The following is a 24,425-nucleotide window of genomic DNA, read 5'->3' as shown; positions in this document are numbered from 1 at the left end:
AAAATGTCCATTCCATTATTAAAGTATATTAAAAAAAAATGGCAAAATACGATCTGATCTTTATGCCTCAAAATATCACAAGCTGAATTTATTCAAAAGCATAGCAAAGAATGTTATATTTTTCTGCAAAAAAATATCTATATAGAATATTAATATATTTATAAAACATCTTTGAAGAATTTTCTAGAAATCAAAACAAACACAAGTAATATATAAAATGTCCATTAAGATTTATTTATTTATTAAGTTATAACAATTTAAAAGTGTTAGATAAGCCAAGAACAGAATATAATAAAGATATAAAAAATTTCTATATATTTTTTATTTTTATATTTTCTATATTATATATATATATATAAATATATAAAAATTATATTTTTTACATATAAATTTCTATATTTTCTATATATTTTTATATATTAAACTTGAAATTGTTATTTTGATTTTTATCATTATTATCCGCAGCAAGAAATATTCGGATGAAATTTGAATGATTTTAAAAAGTGCATATTTTTATGTTATTTATTTTGTATGTTTCTTTTGATAAGTAGATGTATAAAGTCACAATATAAGGTGTATAAAATCATTTATTTTTTCAATGCATTATATATTTTTTGCATTATTTTATATAGCATAATGTTTTTTATGAAGAAATATTAATTTAATATTATTTTCTAAAAATTATGAAATTTAAATTTTATAAAATTTATTACGTAAAGAATATAAAAAGCAATATTTCTTTTTTAATGTCTACAATAAATTCACAAATTAAAATATATCTTAAATTAATAATTTTGAAGTATATTGGGTTAATATTTTTTTATAGAGAATGTTAAGTTATATCGAACAATATATCAAAAAATATAATTCCATTTCAAAAAATTGAAAGAAAAAGAAATTAAAATTAATTTTTATAATATCCGTTCATAAAAAAATTAAAAAATATTAGAATATGTATTTTCGAAATTATTTAACTTCCATATATTTCTTGTTGAATAATATTAATGATAAAAATCAAAATAATTTCAGATAAAATATTTTATATTTCACTTTATCTAATGTAAATTTTAATTACATAATAAACTTTCTCTATTATTATTTTATTATTTCTATTATTTATTATATTTTATTATATATATATATTAATATTTATATCTATTTTAAACTTTAGAATTTCTCCAAAAGTGTTTCATGAATATATTAATACATTATATATGGATTATATATATCAACAAATTAAAAAATAAACATTCTAAAATAAATAAATAACTTATCAATTCAATTTGTTAACTTTAGTCTATCAACTGAAAAAATTTTATTTAAAGCATAAAATTTTCATTGATAAATTAATAAGAAAAGTCTTACTCATAAATTCAAAAATTATAAAATTTTAAATAAAAAAACAAATAAAATACATCACATGAAAATGTTACATATTATGTAACATTTTCATATTTCTGTTCATATTTATTCTAAAAAGGTAAAAATTGATCTTTGAATTTCTATTTTTTTGATTTTTTGACTATAGATTATAAAAATTATAAAAAAAATTTCTTAACTTTATAAGAATATTATTCATAAGAAGGAATATTTTTGTAACATTTATTAGAAAATGTAAATACATATATAAATACATATGTAAATAAAACATACTAAAAAAAATAAAATAATTTATACAAAATGTAATCTGTATGATAATAATAGATTAATTATCCAATCTATGTCTTTAGTTACATAGTAAGTATATATGCTAGCTGAATAATATCAATCAATCAAACGTGAAAAATCACAAAGTTTTATTTATATCAACAAATCTCATATGTATCAATATTATTATGTTTTGTTTAACATTAATAAAATTTTTTTTGGATGATACATTATGTTTTAAAAAATCAAGATGAGTATTAATAAGATGTTCTTTGTACAAATATATTTATTTATATTTTTTTATTACATATTTGTTGCAGAAAGTATTAAGTTATATAATAAATTCATTCGTATTTTTTGATAAGAATATTTATCCAATTTTAAATAATGAAATATCTCAAGAATTTACTGAAAATTTTTTTCACTGAAAAAAAATTTTAAATGAAAACTTTAATAAAAAGTTATATATTGATTCTGTTTTGATATTGAATCAAGTCATGCAGTTATATTATTTACAATTTTTTTTAATAAAAATCTTTATTTTTATGCATTTTTTAATAAAAATCAAATTTTTTGATAAAGAACAACTATTTTTTGTTTTTATTAAATTTACAATTTGACTTTCATTATTTTCAAATAATTTTTATTTTAAAAGATTATAATCTTTATTACTAACATTTTATCTCTTATATATAGAATGTAATTTACAACTAAAATAAGAATAATCAAATTTTACAATTAATTTTAATTTTTTAAAATCATTTTAGATGACAAAAAGAATTTCGTTATGTTCTACGTATTCCCAAAATTTTATAATTTTTTGACTTTATGAATTAGAAGACTTTTCTTATATCTAAGATAAACATTAAAATATAATGAAGAAAATGTATGATGATATAATATAAGATATTTTATATATTATATTATATAAAGAAGAATGAAAAATTAGGAAATTTTCTTAAATAAAACTATTTAATTTAATATTATATTTCTTTTAATCGTGATTACATAAAAATATTTTATATATAATTAAAATAATATCAATAATTTATTTTTTTCAAATATTTCAAAATCATCAATGTTCTTTTATGTATAATATATATTTATGTGTATAAATATATATTTTTCTATCTCATTATAAAAAATATTTAAAATCTTTGAATGATTTTAAAGATTTTAAATATTTGATTTTAAATATTGATTTTAAAGATCAAACAAAAAAATTAATATTTAAAAAAATCAATTGAAACTTATTTATTAAATTCTAAACAATTTAAATTTTCTGTTGAAGCAAGATGGAAATACAGCAAGATCGCTTTACTTTATAGCAAGGCAACTTCATTTTATCTAATGTAAATTTAAATTGTTTATAATTTTATAAATAAAAATAAAGTAATATTTTTATTTTTTACAATTCAAAGATGTTTTAAAGATATTTAATACTACATGCATAACTATTTTAATTTTATAAAAATAATTTTATAAAAATATTTCATGTAATTACTTACCTTTATCATATAGAGGAAAAATAAATATCTATATACATAAAAAAGATATTTTACTTGCATTAAATGATTTATCTTCTTGGCCACTTGTAATAGATGACAATGATTATTATAAGCAAACAACGTAAATACATCTTTTATAAATTATAATGATAATTATCAGACAATTATCAGTGTCGTATTTGGTCGTTTTTAAAATTTTCTATATTATGACAATGAACCACTAGAATGACTTAACGACAAATAATCTACCTCTTCCGATGGTTGGAGGACAACCCGGTTGAGGACTAATCCCCTTGTTTGCATAAAAATCAACAGTTCCCGTATTGAAAGGCGTTCCATAAAATCCACCATCAGTATGAAGGATAACGACAGCTTTGGCATCGCTTGACCTCAAGTGACATTCAGAAGGATAAAAGAGTGGAAATGCTGGATCTAATCCTATATTAGAAGATTTTATTTTTTTAATTCAATTTAATAATATTGAATAACTGAATATATAAAAGTAATATATTTTGTTATTGTATTGTTTTAAGAAGTAATTTTTTAAGAAATAAATTTTTGAAAAGTAATTTTTAAAAAATTTTTCGATCAATATATTTCAATTAAAAATCTTACTCTATATCGTATTTTTAATATATATATATATATATATATATATATATATATATATATATATATATATATATATTAAAAAATTAAATTAATATATATATATATTATATCGATATAATCTATATAACCTAGAATATATATTTAAATACTTTTTTTCTTAAGATAAAATCTATAATTTTTATCTTTAAGTTTTAAATCTTTTATCCGATTATAATTTGTAAATTCAATTGAATTAACATTTGACATATTTACTATCGATTTATATACCAAATTTGAAATATTATCAATGAATTAGAAATTAAAATATATATATATAATATAAGAAAAATTTTATATATTTATTTAGTATTGTTCAAATCTATTGATATCAAACTTTTCGATCAATATGAGTACTAGAATATTCATTCAATTGAAATCCGAATATATATAGAATATTTGGATATTTTAAATTCAAGTATTGAATTCGCTCAATAAAAGTTCTAGTATTTTAATAAATTTATATATTTATATTTTGTTTAGTATGAATTCAAACATATGTATAAGAATATATAATATATAGCTTTATATTTGATGAATTATAGAAAACTCAAATTTAGATATTTAAATATTATATTTATATAGGGAAACAATCTGAAACAATCGGATAGTATTAATATTTATATATATTTTATATTTAATATTTATATACATTATATAAAAGTTAATAATCTTTGAAAAATTATTTATTACTCATAAATAAAAATCAACATAAATTTTCAAATTAGATAGATATATAAATTAGTACATAATTTTATCCTTATTTCATATTTTATAAAAAATCATAATTACTCACCTGTTATTCGATTAAGAATAATTTTCATAGATCGTCCAATATGAGCAGCTATATGAGCACCCAAAGAATGTCCAATCACATGTAATTTATTCAAATTAATTATTTTGTGAAGTTCTGTCAAGGATTTAGCAACGAGTTTTCCTATCATAGGAATCATATTTGACACGCGAAAGTAATTAATATTAAATGCTATGTTTCCCCAATCAAGTAATATTACGTTCACGTCTCCCTTGTCTAAATAAACTGTAAATATGAAACATTTAATTTAAAAATTTAAAAATTTAATTTAAAAAATCTCGTAATTTATCTGATTTTATATTGCGAAAGTAATACATTTAATTGGTATTTGCACGTTTTCCATTTCTGAATTCTCCAAGAATCCGTGTATATAGAGAATACTGTCTTGATCAATCAAAATGATATCGCTAATATTTTCCAGATTTGTGAGCGTGTATGGAAAAAATATAGGATTTAAGCTGCTTCTGTAATTGTGAAAAATATTTTTATATATAAGTTGTATATAAGCAATTTATTATAATAAATATATATATATTATTATATTAAATGTAATATTATATAAATTAATATTATATATATATTAATATATTATATTATTATTAATATATTAATTATTAATATAATCGATAATTATTTCTAAATTAATTTAATGCTACCAAGATATTTTTTTGATATAAAGAAAGAAAAGTTAGAATTTATCTTTCATTCAAAAAATTTTTAAATAAATCGCTATTATTTAATATATTTATTATAAATTTTTTTTAGATTTAAAAAATTATTAAAAATTGAAATCAAAAATTAAAAATAAATCTATCAAAAATATTGAATAATGACATAAAAGAGTTAAAGAGAATTAAAATTATGGGTCTCGATAATATTAAATAAATTATAATAAGCTAATCTATTTAATTAAATCAAATAAATTTATGTACATTTTGAATAAAAAAAAAAGAATAAATATAAAGATGTTAAATTTAACTTTAACATTCAAAATAGTTAAAAAAACATTTATGTAATTATTATTTTATATTTCAAAACAGGAAACATTAGAAATAACATTCATTAATCAAAATATTAGATTTTATATACCCTTTATAAACTTTCAGATAAATCTTCGTAACGAACGTAGGATTATTTTCTTCATAACCTACACATCACAAGCAAGTGTTATTACAAAAAATAGATTACAAAATATGTAAAGAAAAAATTAATTCGTACATACACATTGCATTAATTACGTTTTTATGAATTAAGAAAAAAATTAAATAGAGATAAATGTATATCTTTGACATTATTAATTTTATTAAAAAATGATTATAACACACACGTATACTATCTATCTATATATATATATATATATATATATATATTGTGATTCTAAAAGAATGTATCTTCAATATGTCTTATTCGTAATATTTCTGCTTGTTATGAAAGAGATATGAAGATCTGTGCTATATATATATAAAATACCTTCTCCAAGTAGTTGTCACGCAATAAGGAGGGAATAAAAAAATATAATATTTAAACACTTTAACGATATATAATTATATTATATATGAGAAAATGAATAATATCACTTATTTAATATATTTGATAATAACAGATATTTAACATATTTTCAACTTGCTATTAATTATATTATTTATATAGATATTATTATATACTATTAAATTTAAACTATTAAATTATTAAATTTATATTTAAATTATCAAATTAGAATAATGAGTTGTTTTTAAAAATAATATGTAGAGATAGAATCGAAAATTAATAAAAACAAGAATAAATGCTATAAAAAAATAATAAATTTGTCTCTAGAAAAAAAAACAGCGTCGATTATTAAAAATATTTAATATATTTATTGAATATATGAAATTAATTTTTATAATATATTAAATAGTTAATATAGTAATATATTAAATAATTAATATATTAAATAGTTTATTGGATAAAAATAATTAAATCAAATAATAAATTTTTATAAAAAATTTATTTTTATTATATATATTATTTGCATTAATTTTTATATATATTATTATTATATTTATTATTATTATATTATATATATTGTTATTTGCTCTTTATTTATTTCAAACGTACAGTATAAAAATTAAAATTATATTAGCAATCAAATTTTTATGACTATACATATATACATGACATATATGACATTTATGAATAATAATAATTATAAAAAAAGGAATAATGAAAACACGAAGAGAAATATAAAAAATATTTTATTATTTATTTTTCCAACACGATCGAATTGGATAATATATTTTGTTTGTATAATATATAATGATGATATATTATGCTTATGTAAACAATAATTCTTATTGTATATAATGAATAATTCTTATTCTATAATGAAAATGTATAATATTTGAAATTTATATAATCTTACTTCAAATTATCATTATGTTACATTACATTGTATGAACATTATTAGATTTAAAATGATATGATTGCGAAATTGTCTGGAATAAATCTGCTTCAATTTTTATGTTTTATTTTTTATTTATTCTCAAGTTTGTTTCAACAAAAAAAACTTTTAATGTGCTCCTAACAATATATAGAAATAAAAAATCATGAATATTAACAATTATTTTTTTTTTTAAATTATATACTTAAATTTGAAAAATCATGATATATTAAATATATATATTAAAAATGACTCAAAGAATTTAGCACATAATATCTTTAAATAGATTAAAAAATGGCATAATTATACAATATTTTAATGATTTAATTGAAAGAAAAAATAGATTAAAAATTTACAATTTTTTTTTCAATACTTCTCTATTTTTCAATAAATTCTTAAATTTATATATATAATTATTTATGAAATTATTTATTAAAAATTTTTTAAAAATCAAAAAATATATTTACTTTTTAAATATTTATTATTCTTACTTTTTAAATATTATTATTTTTTAAAAAATAAAGAAATAAAAAATAATATAAAAATAAAAGAAATAGGAAAGAAACTTAGAAGATTATAGGAGGTCGAATAATGCAAATACAAAATATTATATATATTGATTATATATAGATCATATATATAGATCTTTTCCCTTACTTATTACAGAGCAAAATATTTCCTTCATTTATATTGTTTTCTTAATTTCGAATATCAAATATCCTTTTGAATTTCAAAATATAACAAAGTTTCACTTCTGGCAGATTAGCATAGCAGTCATTTACACTGCAGTGAACTCGCTATAATGGCAAATGCAATGTTCATTAATTGAATCTTCTAGGTCAAATGATATCCCGCGGGACGAGACGATTCTTTCCCGTAGGCGTTTATAACTTAGAGTAACGCGTGAATATGTGCGCTTAGGTCAGCGCAAAACATTGGCCATTAATAACATCCGGTAACGAGTATAGTTTAAGCGCAAATACTTGCATATCTTTTTCCTACCAACTTATGCTCTCATGGGTTTAAACATCTATATCTCGATGTTATGATATTATGTTGGCTCTATTTCTATATATATGCGTATACATCTATATATACATATATATAGATATATATATATATACATATATATAGATATATATATATATACATATATATATATATACATATACATACATATACGATATATATACATATACATCTATAAGATATTTTATTGAATTATCATTTAAAATTTCTGAAATTTTTATTTAAAATTTATCAATTAATAATATTAATGAATCGATTATAAATTATAAATTATAAATTTTCTTTTGAAATTTTAAATTTTTGTATGAAATAAGATAATTAGATAATAAATAATTTATAAAGTTTATTTATTTGTTATTTTAAACCATTAATTTCAACTATTATTTAAACTATTATTGTTACTTAAAACTATTAATATGGATTATTTCTAATTTATGATATAATATTTCACTAAGTATATATAAAAGTATAATATTAATGAATTATACTATACTATTATAGTATATATACTATTATAGTATATAGTATATATTCTATTACTATTATTATATAATTATACTATAATTATATAATATATAATATATATAATATATAAAAGTATAATACTAATGAATTATTATATATTACATATCATATAGATTGTATATATGGATTTGTAAAATTAAAAGAAAATTGATAAAAAAAATATAAAGTATATGTCTATATAAAATGAATTAAAATGTATTAAATATGTGCATCAGCTGGGAATGGATAAATTTCTTTTGCCTTTCAGAATTTCATCATCATTAAACGTCTTTTTTTCTTTGAATATTTCATAATTGAATGAAATAAAAAATATATTCGACAAATAATTTTAAAAGAGTCTTTAAATTATGTAAAATGTATGGATAATTTTCAATATGGATTATTTTTGATAATGTTTTTTTAGGATATATAGTTGATACTTTCTTATATTTGATAAAACTTTAGTGAAAGAATTTTCGATTATTATTATTAAAAACTATGTTTGTAATTGTTTCTTTATATTATGTCATTATAAAAACCTGAAGTAATGTAAAATATATATTTTATTATATTTTATTGCATTAAAAATATATTTTATTATATTTAAAATATATTTTTTCTAAATTATTAATTTGTTGAGAGAATTTAATATGAATGTAAATCAATTTAAATGTTATGAAATATGTAATCTAATGAAATAGTTATTAATGAATTCAATAATTTTCAAAATGAAATATATAGTTAAAAAAGAAAAAAAAATAAAATTTAAAATTCATATAAAACATTCATAATTCAATATCCATCTAAAATAATGAATACTTTCTATTTTTTTTTATTTTTAATTTTTGGGAATCAATGAATAATTTTTAATCTTTTTCCTGATAAAAAATCTTCTATCTGATGTAATTTTCATTGCATCCGATCATCGCCTTTGGCATTTGATATAATCCTCACAAAGCGATAGCTAGGAGTCGGTACCGCAATAAAATTAGGCTACTACGTATGTTATAATGCTACGAAGATTTCTCACCTTCCTGCGAATTATCGTCAGTAATTCGCGGCTACGGGCAATACATTATTCATTCTTGTGGAGGGTTGACTTATATTCATCCAAGTAATGCTTGTCGGATGATCAAAGATTCCCGACTAGTACGCCACCATGGTGATAGCTAGCAGCGATGAAAGAATCACCAAGGACGATATATACAATTGTAAGATAATATCGAGACACGATGGTATATTAGTAAAGAGATGAAATTGAAAAATTAAATATTAGAAAAATATTTTTCTTTTATTTAAGAAATGTAATTGGATAAAAAAATATTTTACTTTGTTTTTTTATATTGATTTTTGATCTATCATAACTTATAATAAGATCACAAATTTTTTACAGAGTTGCTGTCATTTTTAATTAATTAATTAAAAATTTAATTAATAACTTTTAACATTTTTTTATTTTAATTTTTTATTTTATTTTAATTATATATTTTACAAAACTATTAAGATAATTTTGTTATTTAATTTAATTCAAACGCAATCACATTTCTTTATTTTAATTTTTTATTTTATTTTAATTATACATTTTATAAAATTATTAAGATAATTTTGTTATTTAATTTAATTCAAACGCAATCACATTTTTTTATTTTAATTTTTTATTTTATTTTAATTATACATTTTGTAAAACTATTAAGATAATTTTGTTATTTAATTTAATTCAAATTACAAGAGAGAATTGCAATTCGAAAAATATTAAAGAAAATAGATTATTATTTATTTTTTCAATTCAGAATTAATTATATTTAAAAATAAAAATGTTAATTATTTAGAAAGTGGTCTTTACCTTTAATGATTTTTAAATATATTATAAAAAATAATCAATAATTTTAAATGTTATAAAAATCAATAATGTAAAAATTTCGAATGACATTTTCCTATACATTTTAATTATCGAGCGGCTACAGTTTTTGAAATATACACAAAAAAAATATTTATATATGAATATTTATATATGATTGCTATATAGAATATTTATGTATGATTATTTGTTTATTAAATGATTGTTTATATCATTATAATTTACAATTAATATCTATCTATCTACAATTAATATCTATCTATGCTTCTACGAAATAAATCTGTTATGAATTAAAATTAAAATATTTTAAATATTTTTTCGAAAAGCAAAATTTTCTGATCAATATGATATTTGGAAGGATTGGAGAAAAAAAAAGTGAATCTAAAATTTTAATTTTGAGTTTATTAGTTTTTATATTATTTTGGGTTTATTTGTTAGTTTTGATATTAATAATAAATATTGATACAATATATTGAATTCTATCTATAACTATAATCGCCTAACCATAGCCATCTAATATTTAGCCGAAAACATAATATCTTTATCTATAGAGTATTCCAAATAAAATAGTTTTATTTTCCTCATAAATATGATGATTAACATAATAGTTAGTACGATGATTAAAAAAATATAGTCCAAATGAAAACTATAAATTTTCTTTTCTATATGACATTTTTATAATGTTTGCTGCAGTAAAAATACTTATTCATAGCGAGTTTGGGCATTTCATGGATTCCTTGAATTCGCAAAATGCAAAAATAAAATTAAAACAGTTCATGAAGCGAAAACGATCGAAATTATGTTGATAATTAATATTTACATTCAATTGATTTCGATAATTTTGAAATGTGTTGTTTAAGTTCAATATTTTTTCTTATGCATCACTTGATCTTTTTGAAAATATTTGCAAAAATCTACAATAAATTTTGCCTATAGCATAAAAGGAAACCTCAATTTTAGTTTTGTTAGATTTTGTAAAGATTTTTACATTTTATTCAAAATATTTTATTCAGTTTATTGTTCAAAAGTTATGACAAAAACAAAATGAGATTAGATAATTTAAATAAACTATTTCCTCTTAACAGTGATAATGTTGCATATATAATTTCATTTTTAAATATTTATATTTAAATAAATGAAGTATAAGTTTTTTAATTATAATAATCATAATTTGAATCGCAATCCTATATATTTTATTCTTTGGATAAAATGTTTAAAAATCCTTTTCTCTATAAGATATTTAAAATTTGCTAAAATGAAATTTCCTTTTATAAATAATTATGTATATATTATATATATTAAATATATATTATTATATATATAATTCATTGTAAAAGTATGGATAGTTTTTTGCGAATATTGAAAATTAAGACCAAACAATCGTAATATATAAAATAGATAAAAGTTACTCAGAATCATATCTCTGATAACATATTTTAAGATTATTAAAATTAATAAGGAATATCATATTCGTTTTTTTTGTATATATGTACGATATATATTACAAATGCTATAATAATTTTATGTATGACATATATATATATTAAAACTAATATTAGTACTGTATTGTGTCATCGGTTTTTTTAAACTATTAAATTCACCAACTAAACTAAACAGTACAATGATTAAGAAAACAATTGTATTACTAAAATCTGTGTAAACTGTATTCAATATGTCTATAATATACATATAAATAAAATAAAATGTATTATATTAATAGTTTTTTTATATTTCGGAAACTAATAAATATTTGAAATTAAAATTTTTTACGTTTACTTTTCTCAATTCTAAATTTTATATCAATCAGAAGTATATGCTTTTTGGAAATATAGTCCTTATTTCAAACTATTCATTAAATAAATAAGAATTTATTTTTTAATTGATTCATATATATATTGTATCATATATTGTATATTTTAAATAATAGATAAACATTAGTCACACAAATTGTGACAAATATATACATATATACATGAATTTTTAAAAAATTTAATAAGAAATGTTACTAGCAATCTTTTTTTACAAATATCTATAAAACTATGGTCGAGCGATAATTAATATAAGAGAAAGTTGTTGATTTTAAAAACATATTTAAAAATCATTGAAATGGAAGATAACCATTATTTTTAATTACTAAAAGAATTTTAACATCATAAACTTTAATATAAAGTGAATATGTATAGAATCATCAGTATGTAAATAATAGTTTCTCAGTATGTAAATAAACATAGAAGAATATAGGCAACGATAGTAGCAGAAGAATAAGACTGGAAATGTGAAGAAGGGAGTCCAATCGGTCAACAGAGAGATCCGTAAGGCAGTAAAGCAATAAAGCAACAAGACAATGACGGTGATTTACGCGGTCCTACGGCAAATGGGCTTATATAGATTTTTGCGCGGGTAGCACGTGTCGGCGAGGCGAAGGAAAAGAGAAGGGAACGATTTATTAATCTCTTGTACGACATGTACGCAGATGCGATGAGACCAGATGCTGAGAATTATTTATTTACAATGCTACAAGACCTACCGCTACGAATAGCTTCAAGGCTACGAAAATTTTTTTTATTATATATATATATAAAATATTATCAAGATGAATTACAAATTTTGATATTATATTTTGCTTTTAATGAGACTAACAAATAGATCGTATATGATGTAGATGTATGACCGAAAAATTTTATTTTTTCGGAATATGAACTTTTTGCTTACATTGAAATTTTGTAAATACATTTGATATAATTAGGATTATTTATATTTATATTTATTTATTTCATTTTGGAATAAATATATAATTTTAAGAATATAATTTCATATAATTTCAAGAATTCATATATATTATAGTATAATAGTAATATATAGTATATATTTATAATATAAAAATTTTCCATTATCAAAGAATTTAAATAAAGTAAAATAATTTATTAATAATTTATTATAATTATAATGTATTTAAATAAAATTTATGAATATTATATTATAATTATAGAATGTTAAAAAGATATTAACTAATACTCTATTTTTTCTTCAGTTTATATAATTATTATGCGCAATATAAATACATAAATACAAATATTTATAATATTCAATATTTTTGCTAGCAATATTATTTAATAATGAATCAATATTCTAATTCAATTTTAAATTTTAATCAAATATTTAATATTATAATCAACAATTATCTAATAATTAACATTTCAATTAAATCTTCAACATTCTAATTCAAAGATTCAAAAATATTTATCAAAAATATTTAAAATAATAATATAAAATAAAAATAATAATATTATAAAATAATAAAAAAATAATAATATAATAATATAAATATAATAATAAAAATATTTAAAATATAATATATAAATATATAAATATATAAATATTATAAAATAATCTACTTCTCATTATAATCATGATCTTTTTTTGTCGAAAGATTAAGCTTTTTAGAATATGTTAGTAACTTTAAATATGATCGTAGCTTTTACTATTCGTAGCAAACAAAATTTTTAATAATTTTTTTTCAACATTTGAATATACTATGAATCATCACATATCCATCACATTATCCATGTGTTATTCATCAATGCTATAGAAACTAAGCTAAGCTGGCGCGGTGATAGCGTCTTCTAAAGCTAACTTCAAAAGCTGTATAGTTGCGAGCTGTGATAACTCTTTGTCCATCAGAATATTATCTTTAGATAGTTTTTTATAGAGTTTCCATGATTATCACAATATTTTCTCTATCAATCATTAATTCCAATGGATGATTGTTGAATTATAATAATGATTGGCATTATTTTTTGACGAATATTGGAAAATGAACACAAATACACAAAAAATTTGAACATGTTGAGTATGTTTTAATATTAGTGATATTAGAGTATTAATAATATATTGTTCTATATGACTTTTAAAGTTTATATAGACTGTATTCAATATAAAATATAATATAGTTGATAATAAAGATTTAAAGGTAAAGATTAATAATTAAAACTATAATTTTTATAATAATGAAAATAAATTCATAATAATATTATAATAAAAAAGAACTATTGAAATAATTATATTTCAATAGTTCTTTTTTATTATATAAATTTCTACATTTTTTTTAAATTTTAAACTTTTATGATTTCATTTTCCATATTGAAATTGAACTTATTAATTGAAATGTTAAAAATATCATCATATATCATCACTTATCATATCAATACTTATTTAATATGTCAACGGTATTTTATCATTTATAAAACTTCATGCATTTTACAAAATATATTAGTATTAGAGTTTTATCTGGAATTTCTTTTATTTCATGTTTCTGAAATGAATTGATAAATATAAAATAAATATAAAATGCGAAATTATTTTTTTAATGCTATTTAAAAATTCAATTTTACAATTAAAAAAAAAGTTGTCAATTTATTTTTAACATATAATTGTAAACCATAATTTGTAATAATTTAAATAAATTTTGCAAAAAGCATACTTAAGCATAAAAGGAGAAAATATATATATTAATATTAGAAAATTAGAAGAAAAAATGAATATTCTAATACTAATAAAAAAAATATATATATATATCAAACTATATATTTTTATAAAAAATATATTATAAATATATTATATTTTTATATAAAATCTTAATGATCCTAATTGTATGATATCTTTTAAAACAATTCAATAATTCTTTTCGGATTTATATATGTGATTATACTAATTTTGATTATACTAATCAAAATATTTAGAAATATAAATCAAGAAATTTATATACACAAAAAGATAATTATAATGAAAATTATTATAGAATAAATAATATTGAATGAAAAATTAAAAATTTATGAAATCTTTTTATAAATACTTAACTTTAATAATTGTCTTTAATAATCTAAATATTTATTCATTTTCTTTTAAAAAAAGTAAAAAATAATTTTTTAATTTTAATAAATTCATATTCAATTAAAAAAAAATATTTTTATATCAAACTAGGAAGGAAATAAATAGAAAAGAAACTATTCAATTTATTTTGATTTATTTTCATATTTTTTATTTTTATATTCGTATTTATTTATTTCCATTAGAATATATTTTAATTCATATCATATAGTTAGAAATTTTTAATATACAAAACTATATTATGTTCATCTTGATATAGTAATAAAACCCATATTATATGTTATATTTTTTCTTTTGTTTCTATTCGAATGCTATTGTGTATCAACTTATTATCATCTTTTGATCGTGGATTTCTGATCCTTGTGTATTATAAAAGGATGTGTATCTTTAGTAATGAATAAACGAAGAAGCAGCATAGTTTTCTAATATGTGACGTTAAGCTAATCCAATATTTTTTTTTCCTTTTATATAATGTTTGTAGAAAAAGAAAGTGAACGGAGAGAGGAAATTCGCAAATATTTACGATATGTCGATTCTGCAGGGGCAGAAATCTATCTTCTTCTGAACGGGCAGAAAGTACGATTCTATCATTCTTCGGCATGCTTTCTAACACCACTATTTCCTAATGTGTCCATTTCTAATTTTCGATATATGTATTGCTCAGAAAACAAAATAGCAAGTGCACGTTAAGTTCATTTAAAGTTCATTTAAATCTATGTTTACTATCAGAGATTAGAGTTACTCATTCTAGACACTCTATTAAGAAATATTTATCTATTTACTTGATTTCTTTCCACAGTGATTATTATATTATTAGGATAGATTTTATGGTTAATTCAGTTGGTGTTCAATTTTAACAAAATTTTCAATAATTTTAAGATTTGAATTAAAGTTTGGAATTTTCAAAATCATATTTTTTTCAATTAAAAATTAATTGTTTTTAATTCATGATATTTTTTAAATATTTTTATAAATTTCATTTTCAAAAAAGCATTTTTTTAATTTCGATCTAATTCTTGGAATTATTAATTTATTAATTTATTACATAATATTCAACAATTAAATAAAAATCATAATAAATCAACATATAAAATATAAATTAAATAATAATTTTATGAAAATATCTATTTTATATATTTTGTTACTTATATATTATTATAGATTAATATGAAATCAAATATTATTGCTCATATTAAATTTAGCCATAAATAACCGAATATAATAATAGTTTGTAGTATTAGATTGCATGTATTATATTAGATTGAAATACATGTTTTTTTACATTTCGAACATAATCTATTAATCTATAATCTTAAGTATATTATATTTAAAATATTTAATATTGTTAGTATTATTTTTTAAATTCAGAATATTTAAATTTTTTCTTCGAGAAATACCGTAATATCCATTTATGATATATAACCATCAATCGTGATTTAAAAATCACTGTACAAATATTGAATACTATTCTTACACATATAACTCTAAACATGATAAAATGCATCATATTTTAAAAAGATATAAGCGGAGATTTGTAAAAATCGTAATAAAAATAACAAATCTAACAAAAGAAAATCTTCACTCGCGAATTCAAAAAATTTTGAAAATTTGAGAATATATAGTGCATATATATGTAGATACGTAATTATGTAATTTTTTCCTTCTAAACTTAGAGGAGAAAATTGAAAATTGAAAATTCGATTATTTTTCTATTTTATATTATAATATTATAATTGTATTATAAATGATGTGTGATATGTGAATTCTAAATGAAAAAATTTTTAGATGAAAAAATTTTAAATAAAATTTTTTAAGCAGGATTATCGATAAATAAATTAAAATTAAAATTAAAATAAAAAATTTATTGTTTATGTAATTAAAAAAAATTATAAATAAAAATTTATAAATATAAAATTTATTTATTATTTTTTTAATTTATCTTTTCACATAAAATCTAATCGATAGTTTTAATAATTATGAAACAATATAAAAAAATTAAAATTTTTTTTATAGAAATATAATTTCATATTTGTAATATCTTTTGTTATATTGCAATCTGGAAGAATTTCTGGATTCTCATTATATGATATTGTATATATATTGTATAATGAGCAATTTTTTCCTATTATTTATAATGATTAAATAAGTTATATTATATATCGAAAAAGATGGAAATAAAAGAAACGAAGAAAGATGTTTGATATTGATATATAATGTATTTTTATTAGAAAATGTATTTAATTATTTTTATAATTTAATGTATTTTTATTTTTAACATAATTATCGAATTTTTTTATGAAATTAGTGAGATCAGATAAAAGTATAAACAATTCGATTATAATTAAATAATAATTTTAAAAATATACGAATATATGTATATAATATACGGATTTCTCTTCACAATGAAATTCTTTAAAAAAAATGTTTAAAATATAAAAAATTATTATGACATTCATATTGTATATCGTGTTTATTACATAATGAGACAGATAAAATCTTATTGTAAAAAAACAAAATCTGGATTTTCAAAATTATTTGATTTATCTACTTTTAGGTTTAGCGATGGATACGATGTAGCTGCTAGATAGGGCTCTTAGAATTTTATTTTCAAATATTTGAAAATTTCTTAATTTATAGATTAACTATATATCACTATAAGGCTATTGTCCAAAGAATCGTATGTTGTGATAATTATTTTCGATAATTCTAGACTTGATCTGACAGGAAATCCGTTGCCAAGTCGTGCACCAATGACTCCATACACTTCCTCTTCAAAATATATCGTGCCTCTAAATGCATTAAAGAGAAGTGATTTCATTCCTTTGGGTATCATTCTTAACTTTTTGCAAGTTTGAAAAATGTAAAGAAAACCGGAGGTTTTACAGTCGTAATAGTTTTCTTCTAATTGAACATAATTATTTGAACGTAATTGAAATTAATAGATTTTCATATCATCTAAATCATCTAAATACGATTTAAAAAACATTTAATATAGAAAAAACACCCGCTTTACAAAGTTAGCACAATTAAAATCTATCACGCCACTAGTAATATTTTCTATATACTGTTATAAACTATTGTTCAATGAATTTGATTCGTTTTTATTTTTTTAATCTGCAGTGATCCTTTGAATTAGTTATTAGAAAATCATCTTACTAAGCATTCTATGTACAAAATTAATCAATTCTAGAATATCTATGGCATCTATGGGACTACTAATATTCATATTTATACTATACATAAGCAAATATTTTTGTAATATTTTGATGATGAAAGTTGATTATAAATAAAAAAGTAATGATATTATTTCCTATATGTAAATCAATATTATAATTGTATAAAATTATAAGATTAAAAAATTTTCTTACAAGTTTTCTTAAAATTTTTCCATAGATATCATATATATTAAATCACTATATTATTTTTGTTCTTTATGATTATGAATATTTTTACATATTGATTATATGTATTATTTTGTAATATGTATGGAACACTTCATGAGATTAATAATAAAATGTTCCAAGATTCCATATTTGAAAGATGTTTCTTAATTATATTATTAAACAGATTTTTAGTTAATTTTCCAGATGTAGATGACATTATATGTATAAACATTTTATAGCTGAAATAAAAAATTATTGCGGAAAGAAGTTTTGCAGAACTTGATATTATAGAAAATATAGTATAATTATATGTAATAATAGATATAAATTGTAATATTACTTGAATAATACTTTTGTTTCTTATAGAATCAAAAAATAGCAATTCTAGATTTTTGTAAATTAAATTCATAATCAATAATTAAATTCACTTTCATTGTTGAATGTAATTCTTTTTTTAATAAATTTTTAATATGAAGTTTTATGTTATTAAGAAAATTTGAAGTCATTTTATTTAAATGCATATGAAATAAATTTGTTTATTGTACTTTTCTGGTCATTCTATAAATTTTTTTAAAAATCTAATTATATGTTTTAAAATTTTCCAAACTTATCTCTTCATTTGCTTCTATCATTCATCTTCGAAAATGTAAATCATAAATAATGAGTCTCAATAGTAATCATTAATATATAAATATATTAGAAAATTTGTTCACATTTCTTCTCTATTCAACTCTCTATTCAACTCAACTAAGATATAAAACAAATAAATAAAAATCTTTTTAATTATAATTATATAAAATATATATTTTATTTATAATTATTGTAAAGATCAAACTTTTTGAAATTTATATCTAACAAATTATAAAGAAAATCATTTTTTTTTACCACTCTTTAAAATAGCTATATGCTTATATTTTTTGAACATTTTATAATCTAAAATCATAGATCATTTTTCTGACACATATTCTCTTTTTGTTCTAAAAATTCTTCTTATGATGGATATATATCATCTACAAATTCTACAAAATATATTTTAAACGAAAAATGAAAAACTTTAATGTAACATTAATTTCCATCGAAAATGAAATATTATTTTACGAGGAATAATCATATCTTTTATTATATCATGTAATTTTATTTCTTTTGCATTAATTGGCGTTTCTTCATTATCATTATTATTATCATTATTATTATTATTATTGTTGTTATTAATATTATTATCATTATTATTATCATTTATAATCTTTATAATCTATATAATAGATTGCAAAGAAAATATTATTAATAAATTTTCAATAATCAAATGTCTATTTTATTAAAATTATTAATTAATATTTCACGTGAAAGAATAAATTAAAAAAATTAGAAATTTTGTTTATAATTTTTTCTAATTGCATAAACAATTAATAAATTTTTTATCAAATGATAATTCTTATTAAAAAAAACTTCTATCTAAAAATTTTTTCTTTATTTCTTTTCTTTTATATTCTTTATAGAAGAAACAAAAAAAATATATGAACTATATATATATATATGTTCTTAAAGTTTTCAAAATTTTTTGAATTTGCGGCTTGGAGATCTTTCTTCAAAAATACTCTAAAAATGAAACCTATATAATTAAAATAAGAACTATATGAAAATTATCAAATCACAAACATTTGTCTCGTGTAAGCTAAACTCGTCTTAAACACTAATAATTATATAACTGTATATCTTAAAAAGGTACGTTGGAAAAAATTTATTAAATAATTATTTAATAATATTTAATTTATTTAATAATATTATAATTATTAAATAAATTTTTTAATAATAATAATTATAAAATTGTTTTTCAAGAAATCATCTTAATAATTGTAATTATGAGAATTTCATGGAATGTTGAATCATTTGTTAGTTTTTGTGAAATAATGGAAACATAATCTCTCATTAGTTTTCTCGTATAGATTGTTAGAGAATGAAATTATTTTTTAATACACAATTCGCTATGAGGATAAGAAAGTACAATGCTCCGTTAAACGTCTTAACCGGTTACTTCGGAAAAACGTAGGAATAATAGGCGCTCAAGATACCGCGCGATTATTGCTTGCTGTCACACCCTCATATTCTTTCGACTACTAGAAGTGTTATAATACCTTTTATTTTTGCTTTTTGCTTCCAATCGAATTTGCTTTCTATTTCATATTTGTTGTATATTCATTTTTTTAATTAAAAAAATTAAATAATTTTCTTTTTTTTAACTATATAGAAATTTTTATTATGTCTGTTTGTAAACAGATTAAATCGATATAATGATATCTTATTTTTTTGAAAATTAAATCTTAGCAAAATTTTAATTAGAAAAAGTAAAAAATTTAAATTTCTAATTGTATTATATATTGTTTTTTTTATTTCATTATTTTGATATATATTTAAAAGTTAAATTTCAAAATGTATATTTATATATAACTTTATTTCATGTCTTCATAATATAGGAAACTATAAGTTTTTTAACAAAAATTTGATTTATCTATTGAATAAAATTTAAATTAAAATAATCTTTAAAGTATTATGAATCAAATAATAGAAGAAAAAACATTATATATCAAAAAGAAAAAATCTTCATTGTTAAAAATCTAATTAATATGATTATAAAAAATAAAAATATATTTATAAAAATTTATCATAATTATAAAAAATTATGATAAATTAAATCTTATTTAATTTTTAAGATTAAATTTTTAAGATTAAATCTAAAAGCAAACATAATCTAATTATAGAAACTAAACAAGTAAAATGAGTTTTTTTTGGATTTTTAGATATTTTAGTTTTTTAGATAAGTGTTAATATTTTATTATTATCTCGATATTAAATTTTATTTAGTAAAATATAATATTTTGCTAAAAAATTCATGAAAAACTTATAATAAATAAAAAGAACAGTAATTACATAAAATATTATATTAATGAAACGAAATCGTTAAACTATAAAGTAAGATTTGGCACGAATAGATTCTTCTATAAATATTATTTATCTCCATAATTGGGCAGAACAGATCTCGAAATTGCTTGTAGTGCGACATAGTGACGCCCATTACCAGATTTTTTGGCATCAAAAAACGTTGCATCAGACGCAACATAATATTGATATGTCGTGATTCACATGGCATCCCTGAGTTGATCGAGAAGTGGTACGCGTGCGCGCGCGCGCGCGCACTTTGGTTCATACAACTAGAAATCCGTAGCAGAATCATAAACATGAGTGCAACGAGGCCAGAGAGTTTATGTGGGTGCGCATTTCACATATGGTAAGGACATTTGCCGAGTCTCATAGTATTTTGATATAACGAGAACCACCATGGCAAAGAAAATGAAGCTGGATTGGCAGGGGATTTAGAAGAGTGCAAAGGAGAACGCGAGGTTAGACGAGGAGAAAAGAAAGCCATCAGATTGGCATCGTAGAACGACCGGACGACGAGACGAACACAGAGAACAGAAGGGAGAGAGTGATTCAAGTCGATAGTGGTAGCATTAGTAGTAGTAGTTGTACCATGATTCTGACTAGTAGTGGTAGCACCAGTAACTAGCAGTTGTAGTGGTAAGGTAGTAGGGTGTACCTTACTCCGGTGAGCGGAGGCCACTGTCAGTTCTCCCGAGACCATAGGCTCGAACCATCGCGAGATCTCCCTCTGACGATCATTATTCTAGAAAGATTCGCGGCAACGACCCTGTTACTTTGGACATCGTCAAAACGACGATTCCGGGGACGATTTCACGAAATTCATATTGAAGAGGATCTCTTTTCCTGTGGAAATTAAGCTTATCAAGGACATATTTGCCGACTAACCCCCATCGAAATCTATTTCTTGCTATTTCTTTCTCTCTCTCTCTTTCTCTCTCTCTCATTCTTCTTTCACTTCTCCCCACTTCTTTCGTTCAATCCTCTCCAATGAACCTTCTTTCGTAGGAAGGATCACCTGTGGTGTTTCGAAATCTTTGCGAGATTGAACTGTTTATGAGATCGATGTTTCATGTGGAGGCGTTTCGCGTGACGTGTGCTCGATATCAATGTGGTGTTCTGAACTTGTTGATTCTTAATCATACAAACATCTTTCACACATGTTAACCGTTTATCATTTGGAGATTATTTGAACAATCAGAGCGGATATTTTGAAAAAGGATCGAAACCAAAGCAACCACGTGGACGTAGACAGTGTATTTTTGAAATAGTATTTGATACAAGTAAACAGGAAATAACAACGGAAGTTATTTGTGGCTTATAGTGAAAAATAAAAGTGGAAAGATCATCAGCATTTAACTGTTGATCAAAAATACATCTATAAAATAAGGTAGGCTCAAAATTTTTTTTATTTTCATTTATGTTATATATTTTATTTTTAAGTTTCTATCAATGATTTATAAAGAATTTTACTTTCTCTTCATTTTATCGAATGATTATTCGAAAGCGAAAGTTAACGACAACTTAAAAACTTTGCATGAGATTTTTAATATTTATTGCTTGTTTATAAACTTTTAATGATTAAAACTTCGTAACGAAAATTTTAATTACGTTAATATTTACTATTTTATATAAATTATATTTGATTCAAAGCATGAGCGAAAATCGATACAAACAAATATTATTACATTTTTATTCTTATGACTACTGTTTTCTTATTACGTAATAATTCATTTACAATCGAAAGTGAAAGTCGATATTAAAAACTAACCTTGGTATTAGGTTCTAATTTTCAATATGAAATTCTATCTTTGTCCTCATTAAGCATAAGAAGTCTCGATAAAAATATGTTTCAGTATTTTGTTATTTGATATATTTAAAAAATTTTGAATTTAAAAAATTCTGCACGTATTTTTTTGTATTTCATAAAATAAATATATTTCATAAATAAAATAAATGGAAATTAATTATGAATACTGATATCAAACATTCAATTGTCATTATCATAATATCTTATTTTATGAAATAATATCTAAATCTTTGTTAATATAACTTAAATACTATTTTATTTGAAAAATTAGAAAAATTTAGTAAACGATTTTCAAACCCATTTAAATGAAATTTAAATTTATTAATTAATTATTTAATGACACTAAATTTTTATTCAAAATATAAAGTACTTATATTTTAAAAAGTATTTTATATTTCGATTAAGTAAAACAAATCACATTGATAAATTCATTTATAGATTTTATAGATATATAGATTATATTTTATACATATATAGATTAATAAAGAATAATTTACTTTATATCAATTATTAATTCTAAAGAATTCTCTCATATTGTAATCATTTATTTAAAATTGAAAGGGAAAGTTAGCCAAAGCCTCTTTCTTGTGGTGCGAGAACATTCAATACATCGATTAAAAGGAAATGCATGGCAAACAAGAGAAGGCAGCTTCATTCTACGGATATATTCAAATTAAAATTTCATATATACATATAAAATGTGTGATATGAATTGATGACATAAATGTAAAATATGCAAATGATTATTCTACATGTAAAAGTAAATAAAAAAAGAGATTTTTTATCAAATGTAAGAAGAATTAATTCGTGATTAAATTATACGAATGAATTTATTATATGAGAAAAATAAATAAAAAATAAAATAAAATATTTTCATTTCAGTCTTCAAAAAATTTAATCTTCGAAAAAATTAAATTTAAAAATTCGTTGAATACACAAGTACTTAAATTATTACTACTATTATTAGTAGTACTTAATTATCTC

General features: G+C 19.6%; 2 protein-coding genes across 3 annotated transcripts in view; one reads left to right on the top strand and one right to left on the bottom strand.

The window, feature by feature from the left end:
• Positions 1-3,203: 3,203 nt before the first annotated feature.
• LOC107993452 (lipase member H-like) lies at positions 3,204-6,016 on the bottom strand. Its single transcript, XM_028664660.2, has 5 exons — positions 5,840-6,016; positions 5,707-5,764; positions 4,933-5,081; positions 4,600-4,842; positions 3,204-3,593 (listed from the first exon to the last, which is right to left on the bottom strand). Exons 1-5 carry the CDS (start codon positions 5,907-5,909, stop codon positions 3,376-3,378), a joined length of 738 nt encoding a protein of 245 aa, XP_028520461.1. The 5' UTR covers positions 5,910-6,016; the 3' UTR covers positions 3,204-3,375.
• A 16,305-nt stretch (positions 6,017-22,321) lies between these two features.
• Positions 22,322-24,425, top strand: part of LOC107995581 (uncharacterized) — a 345,727-nt gene continuing 343,623 nt past the window's right edge. For both annotated transcript variants that reach the window (XM_062075876.1, XM_062075878.1), the window contains exon 1: positions 22,322-23,021. The gene's annotated coding sequence lies outside the window, so the exon portion shown is untranslated. The remainder of the gene's footprint in view (positions 23,022-24,425) is intronic.

This window comes from Apis cerana, linkage group LG6, assembly GCF_029169275.1.
Source record: "Apis cerana isolate GH-2021 linkage group LG6, AcerK_1.0, whole genome shotgun sequence".
In the NCBI taxonomy this organism is placed as follows: domain Eukaryota; kingdom Metazoa; phylum Arthropoda; class Insecta; order Hymenoptera; family Apidae; genus Apis; species Apis cerana.
Note: the sequence above shows the minus strand (reverse complement) of the source record. Positions and strands in the feature narration are given on the sequence as shown.

Bases quoted from the DNA above. Each gene is read 5' to 3' on its own strand.
- LOC107993452 (XM_028664660.2), bottom strand. From the start codon at position 5,909: ATGTCAAAGATATACATTTATCTCTATTTAATTTTTTTCTTAATTCAT. The intron at 5,082-5,706 runs GTATATAAAATC...TCACAATTACAG, and splicing joins TATCTGAAAGTTTATAAAGG to AAGCAGCTTAAATCCTATAT. The intron at 3,594-4,599 runs GTGAGTAATTAT...CTTCTAATATAG, and splicing joins TATTCTTAATCGAATAACAG to GATTAGATCCAGCATTTCCA.